At 48.3% G+C, this 12336-nt stretch overlaps 1 protein-coding gene across 1 annotated transcript in view; it reads right to left on the bottom strand.

Annotated features, from left to right (window-relative positions):
* Positions 1-2926: 2926 nt before the first annotated feature.
* Positions 2927-12336, bottom strand: part of RASGEF1C (RasGEF domain family member 1C) — a 76888-nt gene continuing 67478 nt past the window's right edge. The window contains exon 14 of the mRNA XM_016147754.2: positions 2927-11920. Coding sequence (XP_016003240.1) covers positions 11896-11920 — 25 coding nt within the window. The 3' untranslated portion in view covers positions 2927-11895. The remainder of the gene's footprint in view (positions 11921-12336) is intronic.

Below are 12336 nucleotides of genomic sequence, written 5' to 3'. Positions count from 1 at the left end.
GCAGGAACTCTTCAACTCTGAGAGGAGACCCATATGCCAGAGAGTGTGGGGATCCTCCCAGGGGAGGGAGTGGGTGGAGAGAGTCCTCATTCTGTGGTTGAGCCAGAACAGATGGCAGGCTCACCTCTGCGCTGTACAGAACGAACCCAAAGCAGCATGGCAAAGTTTATTTAAAAGGATTTTATTCTGAAATAATTATAGACTCATGGGAGGTTAAAAATCTTGGTGCATCTTTTCCCCAGCTCCCTCGGTGTGACGCCTTATATAACTGGAGTCCAGAATCAAAACCACGAACCTGAATTGCTGTAATACTATCAACTAGGCACAGATCTTATTCAGATTTCACAAGCTTTTACACTTGTGTGTGTGTGTGTGTCGTTCTGTGCAATTATATTCTACGTGTTGATTTGTGTAACCACTATCACAATCAAGGCAGAGACCATTCTGTCCCCACAAACAGACCCTCTTCTGCTGCCCCTTTACTGTTGTGCTCACCCTTATCCCCTGCTCTGTCTGGCAACCAACCCTGTCTCAATTACTGTGATTTTATCATTTTGAGAATGATAAAATAGTCACACAGTATGTAACTCTCTAAGATTGGCTTTTGTAATTGGCTTTTGTAATTCCTTTTAGATTCATTCAAGTTATGACATGCTATCTATAGCATGTAACTTTTTATCAATGAGTAATATTCCATTGTGTAGTTGTATCAGAGTTCATTTAACCATTCACCCTATGAAGGTCAATAGGGTTGTCCCCAGTTTGGGCTATGATAAATAAATCTACTATGAACATTTGTATACGGGTTTTTGTGTGAACTAAGTTTTCATTTCTCTGAGATAAATACCCAAGAGTGAAACTGCTGGATTACATGATAAATACTTGTCAGTTTTATAAGAAACTACCAAACTTGTTTCCAGAGTAGCTGTGCCAAGCAAAGCCTTTGAAAACTAAGGTGATGTTGTATATACCACCCACAGAAGCTAGGACAGAGCATGTGGTGTGCACCCTACCTGGATGAATTGATCAATTGATAAAACTATGACCAAATATCAAGGGAATCAACAAAAGGTGCCAACCCCCTGATAACCCAAATGTTGACCAACTGTTACAACTGTACACTAGGAGGCGGGAGCAAACACTCTTGAAAACAATGGAAAGATAGATGTTCTCACTAGAAAAAGTGAAACAACCAAATGGAAATTTAAGAACCGAAGAATACATTGCCTGAAATTTGAAATCCACTAGATGGTTTGTTAACCAATGTCATTATAACAAAAAACAAACAAATAAATAAAAAGTAAAAACATTAAAATCTTAAAAAAGAATAAAATTCACTGGATGGGATATATAGCAAAATGAAGATGACAGAGAAAATAGTGGACTTGATGGTAAAGCACTGGAAATTATCTAATTTGAAAAATGCAGAGAAATAAAGTGAAAAAATGAAGAGCCTCAAGGATCATGGGACAATATCAAAAGGTTTACAATTAATGTTATCGGAGTCTTGGAAAAAGGGGAGGACACAATTGGCACAGGAAAAAAAATGAAGAAATAATGGTTGCAAATTTCTCAAGTTTGATGAAAGTAAACATTTACAGATTCAGAAAGCTCAGGAAACCTCAGAGAAAACCACACTTGAACACATCAGAATCAAGCTGATGAAAACTAAAGACAAAAATAAATCTTGCATGTATATGTCCATGGATTAGAAGAACTGATATTGTTAGAATCTCCATACTACCCAAAGCCATCTATATTCAATGCAATCCCTGTCAAAATTCCAATGGCATTTTTTTGACAGAAAAAAAAAATCCTAAAATTTCTATAGAACCACGAAGACCCCAAATAGCCAAAGTAATCCTGAGAAATAAGAACAAAGCTAGAGGCATCACACCTCCTGATGTCAAACTCTGTTAGAAAGCTATAGTAATAGAACAATGTGGTACTGGCATGAAAACAGACACAGAGACCAATGGAACGGAATCAAAAGGGCAGAAATAAACTCCCTCATAGACAACTAGTATTTGACAAAGGAGCCAAGAATATTCGATTAGAAAAAAATAGTCTCTTTAATAAACGGGGTCAGCACACTAGATAGTCACATGTAAAAGAATGAAATTGGGCCCCTGTCCTGCACCACCCACAAAAATTAACTCAAAATAGATTAAAGACTTAAACGTGGGACACATTGCACATAGGGGGACTAATTCAGATGACTGTGGGTTGTTCACCAGTAACCATGGGGGCCAGAAGACAGCGGAGCAACACCTTCAAAGTGAAGAAGGGAAGTAATTGTCAACCAGGAATTCTAATCCAGGTAAAATATCCTTTAGGAATAATGGTGAAATAAAGATGCTCTCAGATGAAGCAATACTAGGAGATTTGTCGCCACAGACCTGCTAGAAAAGAAATGTTTTTGGGAGTTCTTTGAGTTGAAGAGAAATAATACTAGAGGGGTACTTGGGACTTTGAGAATGAAAGGAGAGCACTGGATATGCTAAATATCTGGATAAATATACGAAACTATTTTTCTCCTCTTAAGTTCTCTAAAAATATGAATGACTGTTAAAAGAAGAAATTTAACAGATAGGTTTCGCAATGTGTGTGGGTATAATACATAGAACAACCTTTAACATAAGGAGAGGGTAAAAGGGATGCATATAGTGGAAGGCAACTAATTCAAAGTTTAAGGAAACACTAAAAACACTGAAATATGGTGTGTCCCCGTCCCCTCCTTTGCCAAAGTGCTACAGGCTCTGTTTATACCTCCTAATTAGACTGAAAGTTTTAATATGCAAAGAAATTTGACTCAAAGAACGAATGAATGGATTCAGCCCTGGGTCTGCTGTCCAGCCTGCATTTTCTATAGAGCCTGTAAATTCTACTCTCAAACAGATAGGTCTCCAGGAAAAGAGGTCCTTCCTGTGAACCACAAGGAACCACTTCACATATTCCCTTTTTGGGTGAAAGACCCTTGAATTTTCTTTGTGGAACTCATTGGTTTGGGTGAGCCCCACTGTTAGGTTCAAGGAGAGCTCATGGCCCTAGCCTGGTCATGCAGGGTTGACTTATCCTATGGGCATGAAGGGCACTGCCTGGGGCCCAAAATAGTTTCATGGGGCTTATAGAAATGTTTTAATTTATTTAAAATCAAAAGAAAAAATGACCTTTTAAGGGTTCCAAGGTTATATTCATCTTTATACCAATACAGTTGTAAAATGTATTTTAAAATATGTCTTATGGAGGGAGGGGCCCACGAAGGCACCAGTGGCCAGGGACCTGCAAAAGTCATCATGCTCCCCTGCTGACAGAGGGCCCATGGTGGGCACGTGCTGCAGGTTGGTCTGCCAGGAGGTGTTCTGAGATCCTTGCTGGAATTTCTGGGGAGGAGGGCTTCCAAACTCATGAAGGGACAGCCTTGAGCTGCAGCGGAGAGGAGAGTTATACTGCCCACCCCCACCCATCTGGGGAGGGTCTGCCTGAGAGCAGAACCAGGCCAAGAGAAAAGAACAGGCTTCTGACAGCAGCACAGGTGCAGATGGGCCTGAAGCCACTGCTGAGCTGGACTTTCCAGTTCCTTGAGCCAAAGACTTTGCAATTTTGCTGGGGCCAGTTTGTGCTGGATCCCTACTATTCACAACCACATGAGTTCTGGCAGAGTAGCCCAGGACGAAATGCCTTTCCTTGAGACGACGGAATGCAGAGCTGCTCAAACACTTCAAGACTACTGGCCTATACAGATTTTTTCAGTTTCCTCAGTTTGATGACTTCCGTTTTCCTAGGAATCTGCCATTTTTTTCATGTTGTCATTTTTAAGCACGAAGTTGAAGTTCTTCATAATATTCTCTTATTCTTTAGAGTTCTTTTTACGAGCCAACCCCTTGGCATTTCAATCCCCTGTTATGGTTTTAGGATTCATTGTGTTAAACTTTGCCTGTTCAAACAATTTAGTGGTTTCTTTCTCCTGCCTAGATTCAGATGGATACGAGTTTTTTTATTTTTAATTCAAATTTTATTTTATTTTGTGTGTATGTCACTGTGTTAGGATAGGCTAGGCCGTGCCATGGTCACAAACAATGCCAAAATCCCACTGGCTTTTAAACCTTGCTGTGTGACATGTTCACTCTGAGTGTCCTCATTACAGCTTGCAGTATTTATGGCAAGGCAGTGCAGGGGTTGATCCAACCAGTGTCCTATTTACTGACATGCACATTGTTCCAATCGTGTGTTATCAAACCATGCCACAGTGACAGCTTTGTGCAGGCTCACTTATTGGGAACATATGAGCATGATGGTAAGAAAAAGGCTAGAGGTGGGACTGCTGTGTCATAGCACACACATATATTTGTAACTCTGATGCACATTGCCAAGTTCACTTCCATGGGAAATTATCACTCTGCCCTCCAAATAGCAATGTTGGAATGCCTGCTTCCCCAGCTTTGTCCATATAATGTTACAATTATTTTTCTGTCACTCTAAGAGATAGGAAGTGTGTGCTACTGTGATGTCTTTTAAATAAAGTGGATTGTTTCTCTTACCCACGAGCATCTTTTATCGTGTTTGAGCCATTCACATTTCTTCTTCTGTGAACTGTTTTTATCTCCTGCCTATTTTTCTATTAAATAGTTAATCTTTCCATTCTGTTTTGAATCATCTTCAGACTTGCACCTGCAACATTTCCTTGGCGCACTTCCTTTTGAGTCCATCGGTTGCATCTCTACTGACAACCCAAAGATCAACTCTTGGTTCTTGTCTTATGTGATTTGACACAGCTGATCATCTTCCTAGATTCTTCTACTCTCAGCTTCCGTCTCTTCCTTAGATTTCCTCTTATCTTCTAGAAACTTCTCAATGTCCGTTGGTGGATCTGCCTTATTTCCTCAACCTGTAAACATTCCGACACCTCGGGCCTCAGTCGTCCTCTCTCTGTCTCCTAATCTGTAGACGGACACCCCGTCCAGGCCCCTGGTTATACAAGCCACCCACACATGGGAGCCTTCCAGATTTATATATCCGGGCGGATTTTCCCCATGAACCCTGGAATCATGGCATTCCAGTCTGTCCTCACTGAGTTATCTAATGAACACCTCAAACTGAACATGCTCCAAAACAAATTCCTGGTTTTCCTCTGCAATCTGCTCCCACTCCCAGCTTCCCACATCTCAGCAAATGGCAACATCATTCTTCCACTTGCTGAGGCCAAAAAACCTTGGAGTTAGCCTTAACCTCTCCCTTTCTTTCACATTCGACTTATACTCCATCAGCAAATCCTGTTGGCTTTACCATCAACATGTATCTGGCCACCTTCTGCCACCTCCACTGCCACAGTCTGGTCCAGCCTATCTTCTTCTCACACCTGTGACACCTCAGCAGCCTCCTAGTAGGTCTGCCTGCTAAATGCCTTGGGGTGTGAGATCCAGCAATTAACTATAAAGACAGACCTACACAGAGAGGCTGTATATGTTAGTGTTAACAGACCTTAATTTAAACCAAACCATTTTATTTATGTTCTAATCCAAAAAAGTAAATCATGATTGAAATGAATAGGATGTAACTGTCCACAAAACCGATAGAAGTAAGTAAATTGATTGAAAAGCTTTCTACATCGCTAGGCTGAACAGATCTTATTGCTGTCCTTCACTGTTAGCCCATCCGGCATGCACTCACACAAGGCCAGGGTAACACACCACTCTCCTGCTTGGCTTCCAAGAAGAGGTTCAGGTGTGTCTCCTCAGCAGGTGGGCTCTCCAGGCTCTGGCTGGGCTAGGTAGCATAGCCTACCTGCTGTTACAAGAACAGGAGTAATGCAACCATTAGCTACTTCTTTGTTATGCAAATCATGTATTAACCTTGGATTTTTTTCCTTAGGATAAATTACAAAAGTAGAATTATTGGGTTAAAAAGTATCAGGGAGATCTTTCTAAAACTGACCTTGTTGCCCCCTGGATTAGTATGGGTTCTCCAGAGGAACCAATAGGACAGAGAGAGAGAGAGAGAGAGAGAGAGAGAGAGAGAGAGAGAGAGAAAGAGAGAGAGAGATTATAAGGAATTGGCTCACATAATTACTGAGGCTGAGAAATCTCAAGGTCTGCTGTGTGCAAGCCAGAGACCTAGGAGAGCCGATGTGTAAATCCCAGTCCAAAGGCAGAAGAACCATGTCCCAGCACAAAACTTGTCAGGCTGAGAGAGGAACTTCTCCTTTACTTCACCTTTTGTTCTATTCAGGCCTCAAACTGACTGGATGAGGCCCACCCACATGGGGAGAGCAATCTGCTTTACTGAGTCCTTTGATTCAAAAGTTAATCTCCCCCAGAAGCACCCTCATGCACACCTGGAAAACTGACCAAATATCTGGGCACCTCATAGGCCAATCAAGTTGACACATAAAATGAACTATTACATCCCCACTTAAACTCTTCAATGCATTTCCCCTACCAGCCCCTGCTGCCCCTACCAGCCTTCAAGGTAAATTTCAAGCTCCTTGGTCTGACAATGGGGTCATTCTGCTGGCCCTTCCTGCCATTGATTCCTGCTCCACTGGCTTCTTATCTCCTGTTCTCTGCTAAACTCCTCCTACTTGCCCACTTGGTCAGGTACATTGGTCAGCAGTGGAGGTTCTAGCTTGTGCCTAAGGTCTGTTCTGTCACAGTTAATCTCCCGTCTCTCTGGTCCTGCTGGAGGTCCAAGTTGGACAACAAAGAAAGACAGCACCAGGTGCTCTGCTCTGCCTGTGGGCAGGGGCCCAGCTGTGGCCAAGTGAGCGACATCCCGTGCATGTGTTTCCAGGTCTCCCTATTGGATCTGTCCCCTGGCCCAGGAACCCTGGTCTTCCACCAGAGTCCTGGGGAGTGAAAATGAAGCTATTTCACTGAAGAGACTGTGCAATGGGAACAGAGGCTTATAACATAGATTCCTGGTGACAAATGATGGCATGATGGGGAGTCAGGCCTGTTCTCTTCTGCTGCTAGAGACAAGGCAGGGCTTTGCCAAGCAAGGGTCAGTATATGTGTGTGTGTGGCGGTGGCAGGGGTGTGTGCAGTAGGGGAGCTGGGGCAGGGGGAGGTTTTGCTTTGAGCATATATGAGACACTGCAGGGCACTCCTGAAACACCGGGGAACACCAGCGGGCTCAGCAGCCCTCCAAAGACGAGGGGGAGGGAGAGGAGAAAAGCTGTGTGTTGCTGTGCCTGTGCTTGCTAGAAGAGCGGAAGGCTAGTTGGGGTCCTTAGGCCCTCAGGAGTGTTGGCTTTACCATCTGAAGGCTGACAGACCCGGGAGGCCTAGGCCTGTCCCTGTGAGCTGGGTGTCCTTGGGCAGCGGTGTTGCTTTCCGAGCTTTCATTTTGTCACTTGCCAAAGGGGATGGTGACAGCACCTACTTTGTGGGGTTTGTTAAGCTATGTGTAAATTGCCAGGTCTGAGGCGTGGCACTCACGATGGAGTGTTTGAGTTTTGGGGTGAAATGGAGCTTTCAGCTGAGAGGTACCCCAACTGTAGTTGTTGACTGAGTTACATAACTTATGGTGCCTTGGCCATTGGTGGGCATATTGTTGGAGAGTTAGAGACTGGGGAGGGCATTGCTTAGGGTGCTGTGAGTGGGCGCCTCCTTTGAGAACTTCACATTTTAACCTGACCTACACATATAGCCTAGCAGGGAGTCCAGCATACACTAGCTTTAATTTAGAATTCATAATTTAGCTTAGATTGACCTGCAGACCCACTTAGAGTAACCTAGATGTCATAAATTTTGTGTAGCTACATCTGGTCCCTGAGCCATCCCTGACTTTGACATTACCAGGTCTGGTTTTCAGGAACAAGCCCAGCATGATTTGCAGGACGAGGGGGTGGATCCATCTCAAACTGCCTGAGGCCACCGGAAGTGTCCTAGAAGACCTTCTACTTACCTCCTCACGAACATACCTTCTTATACCCTCATTATAATACTAAAGTCTCCTCAAGGGGTGGAGATTTCCTACTATTTTCAATCGTGGGATGTAGAGCCTCGTCTTCTAACTGCGCATGTGCAAGAATGTCCCCATCTCTACGTGTGACAAAGCTCACCTTGGTGTTGAGGCAGGATTTCCCGGAATAAAGATGAATCAATCCATCCTTTGTTCTGGGACACGCTGCTTTGGGGAAGTCTTCTTGGTGCGTCCTTGCTTGCTGGCTCACAATAAAGTTCCTTATAAAATCTTCTTGGAGTTGTACTTTAGCTGGAAACTACTAAGTAATTGGACCCAGTTCTGTCCGGTAACAATATGAGCCCTGCAATGTGGTGGGACGCAGCCACCTGAGGCCTGATGCCTGCTTTAGAGGCCTTAGGGTTGAGGGGCCACACTGGCACTGTATGTCCCCAAGTTGTTAGGGGAAGGATCTGTGGCATACCAGGGATGGCTTTGGCTGTGACTTTGAGAACTACCCTGGGGTTATCAGGTTCCTGCTGTGGAGGGCTGCCAGGCAGGATGAACAGGCTTCCACAGAGGCCTGGCTGTGGCTGGGTTTCTGAGACAAGTCACTAGTCACGACAAGATGCCCTCGCAGGGAACTGTGGGGTGTGGGAGATGGTCGAGGGTCCTCGAATGATGCAGAAATGCGGGGCAAGAGCTTTAGAGGACCCTGATCATGCACGTGAGAATGAATCACTTCTGAACCCCAGCCAGGCCTGAGCCTCTGAGGCAAATCCCAGTCAGCTAGGTCTTTCTGTCCCCCCTCCCTCACTCTTCCCTCCCTGAAGGGCTCAGAAAAAAAAATGCCAGGCAACAAAGAAGAGACCATGGCCATGGCCTTCTGGCACAGCAGGGCTGCTGGCAGCCCTGGAGACCCGAGGCCCAGGCGCCCGCTGCGTCACTGAGCTGCCACTTCAAACCCTGTGCTGCAGGTCAGGGTTGCATCATCTGGCACCAAGCTGGGCTCAGGGGCAACAGTCTTGGGCACCAACTGTTCTGCTGACACCTGCCCCATAGGCATAGGCCCCGCCTGATGGGGATCTGTGGGCCATCTGACCAGGATGGCAGATGGGCCTCCACACGGATGGTCCATGAGTCCCAGAAGTGGCTAAGGGCTGTCCATGTGGCTCTGAGCAGGGGCTATCCCCTTCTGGGCTCTGAGGAAGCACTGGGAGAAAGGGCACCATTGTCTATACCCGGGGGCTGCAGGGTGGGCTTTGTGGGAAGGCACTCCTCTGGGCTACACAGGTCTGGTACCCTGTGGCTGCTCAGAGAGGTAGGGAGCAGGTTTAAGGGCACCTTGTACCAACCTGAGACACAAGTGCACTCAACCTGAGTCCTCCAGCACAGCATCTTCTGTGAGGTTGGTTGTAGGCTGCCTCTTTCTCTCTATCCTGCACCCTCCCCCAATAGGGGGTGAGCCTAGGCCTCACCTCACCATCCTCCCCTGACACCCATTCGGCACTGGGCTGCCAAGGGGCCAGCAAGCTGGAGGGAGCAGGTGTGCAGAAAGGGGCTGCCTGTCAGGAATCCCTCCACAGAGGTAAAGCTCTGTCTAAATTGACAAGGTGGTGAACAGCATGCCAGGCAGTGGGAACAGCATGTGCAAGGCCACAGAAGCAGGAAACGAGAAAGGGTGTTTGCTTTGAATTGGGGCTGCCGGCCTGAGGGCAGCAGTGCCAGCTGCACCTTCTGTTAGCACCAACGAGCTTGACCTGTTTCCTGGTGCAACCACTAGAGCTTCAGCTGTGGGCCCTGCCGCGCTGCCTCTGGCTTTCTTTCCTCGTGCTCCTCACAGCTGGGAGGGGCCCTGCAATCTCCCTGCGAGAGACAGAAAAGACCAAGACCGAGTTGGGCCTTGGCTGCAGGGAGTGTGGCCGTGGGAGGCAGGTAGGGGCTGGCCTTGGAGAGAGAGCTGGGATCCTGGGCCAGGGTAACAGACTGCTTGAGGCAGGAAGGGGCACTGTGACCAGCTGTCCCCAGGCCTTTTGGCCTCACTTGCCACCCCCAAACTCAACATTCTGGAGTTTCCTCACAGGCTCTTGCACTGAGTTGCTCAGGAATAAGATGGAGCCAGGTGACTGACAAAGCCTGGGCCCTGAGAGCCCCTTCCAGAGAGTCCTGTCTCCCTGTAGCTGAGGTAGGGGACAGCCTCCTCTGGCAAGACCTGGGCCCTGAGCAGGCCTCCCAGGGTTCCCAGGACATGAGCCCTGGAGCTGCCATCATGTGTCTCCAAGGCCACTAACCCCTTCTGTGCCACTTGCCCCTGTTTCTGACAGACAGTGCTCAGTGTGACCGGGAGGCAGTGATAGTCCCTGCCGACATCTGCAGGGGTCCCGTTGAACTTTGTTCCAAGGGAAGCCAGGCACTAAGAAATTGTGTTGGCTGGGGATGGGAGGATGAGGTGGTACTTCTAGCCATTTCCTGGGACCCCCAGGGCTCCTTGGGTTTGGCCCAAGGGCCCTGTCCAGGCCCAGTCAGGAGCTGAGTAGGGTGGAGCCTGGGCTTGCTGGAGCCTGTTCCCTGCACTACTCACCCTCTCTTGGATCTCAGATGGAAAGGGGTGGGCTGGTCAGGTGTAAAACAGAGCCTGCTTAACCCTGAGATACAGCGTTCCCACACCTCCGTCAGGCTGTTGGGCCTGTGAGACCTCCCAAGGTTCCGGTTCACCAGGCAGAATGCCCCAAGGTGGGGTAGGCACCAGGGCTACTGGTTGCCCTGTCTCTGTCTGCCCCTCAGATGGGACCAGGGCCGTGCTGCCAGAATGGTACTGGGCAGGGCCCAGCCCCTAAGCGGCCTGACGTGGCTGGGTGACAGCCAGGGTGGGTTGGTGCACCTCCAACACCCCTTCCCCCCTTTGACTCTCTGCCTAGCAGGTTTTGATCAGGAATGAGGTGCATCTCACACTCCCTGACTTCCGGCTGGGGAATCTGGTCACAACTCCGTGGCCTGTCTGCTTCCTGGCACAGAAAATTGCCTCAGTGTATGGGGGGCTGAGTGGGGGCCCTGTGGGAGGAGCCTCATGGTAGGCTGAGGGCACCTCCCGGCTTCATCACTCCCCCTTCCCTCTCATGCCCCAACAAGAGAGGTGTCTCACTGCTCGCAAGGCTGTGGGTATCTGTTCATTAGAGGTTTATCAAGCACTTACTACACACTAGGCCCTGACAGCACGACCTGTGGTCTATGGAATAGAAACATTCCCCACGGCCCCTCCTGACCCAAGGCCACACCAGTCCCAAGTCTGTGTTCTGGCAGAAGTCTGCAGTGAGAGCTGCAATGTGGACAAGGATGTGCAGGGTGTGTACGAACGTGTTTATACCAACTCTACAGTTTACAATGTACTGTACATGTTGTCAACTCCATGACTCAAATTTGTCCTACTGACTGGCGTCCCGGCTGTCACCAGAGAGCTATTCCCTGATTCCAGCAGGATCCAGAAAGAGGGTTCATGGGGCTGCAGAAACCAACTCAACTCAAAAGGCAGGGGAGGGGCCCTCTGCAGGACAACAGGGCCACTGGTGGGCTCTGGCCCCTCTCCCATCACTGTAATACCTACTGGAGATGCAGAGGCTCCCAGGCCACCTGGCAGCAGACTGGGTGTCGGCTTCCATAGCATGAGTTACCCAGTGAGAGTGGTCCTTGTTGAGGATGAACAGACTGATCAGCAATGTGACCACACTGTCCTGAAGGCAAGGCCCCAGAGGCACGTGCCACCCACACATCAGGAGGTCCTGGGCCCTGCCAGGGCTGGGGTCCCACAAAAGGTGGAGAATGGTTTCCTGAGCTGCACAGTCACTGTGGGGGGTGCCAGGCCATGGGGTCACAGTTTGCAAAGCAGCGAGGGCCCAGGCCTCCCTGCCCGCAGGCCGGCGGAGGCAGGGCTGCGATCGAAGGCTTCCACGGACTTTATCTCCCTCTTCCTCCTCCTCCTCCTCTGGCTCTGACCCCTCACGTCTTCCCCAAAATAGAGGACCTGCAGGTTTAAACAGACCCAGTCTGTGGTCACATTTCCTTCCAGAGTGTCACCTCCTCAACAGGTGCCTTCCACCTGGCAGGGTGTCATGCGATGCTCTCAGCTCAGGGTTCAGAGCCCACCACTGAAGATCATCATAACCTCCACCCCTTGTGCTAACAGGCTGAACAAGCAGGAGGTGGTGTGTGTCGCATCGGAATGCCAACTGGGGGTTCTAAGCCCTGGGACACACATCTTGATTGACTGCAGATGCAGCTACCAGTCATGGGGGGTCATGGTCTGAAACTTCTCTCCTACCCAGCCCTTGAGTTCTGCCCCAACCCCAAGACCTTGACCTGACCTTCCCCCTCTGTGGCCGGTGGGGCTCCCAGGAGGCTGATGACTTGGGTACTGATGAAGTCCCTCAGCCCCATCCT

The sequence above is a fragment of the Rousettus aegyptiacus genome, unplaced genomic scaffold (genome assembly GCF_014176215.1).
Source record: "Rousettus aegyptiacus isolate mRouAeg1 unplaced genomic scaffold, mRouAeg1.p scaffold_m13_p_7, whole genome shotgun sequence".
In the NCBI taxonomy this organism is placed as follows: Eukaryota; Metazoa; Chordata; class Mammalia; order Chiroptera; family Pteropodidae; genus Rousettus; species Rousettus aegyptiacus.
This window is presented reverse-complemented; position numbering and strand designations above follow the sequence as displayed.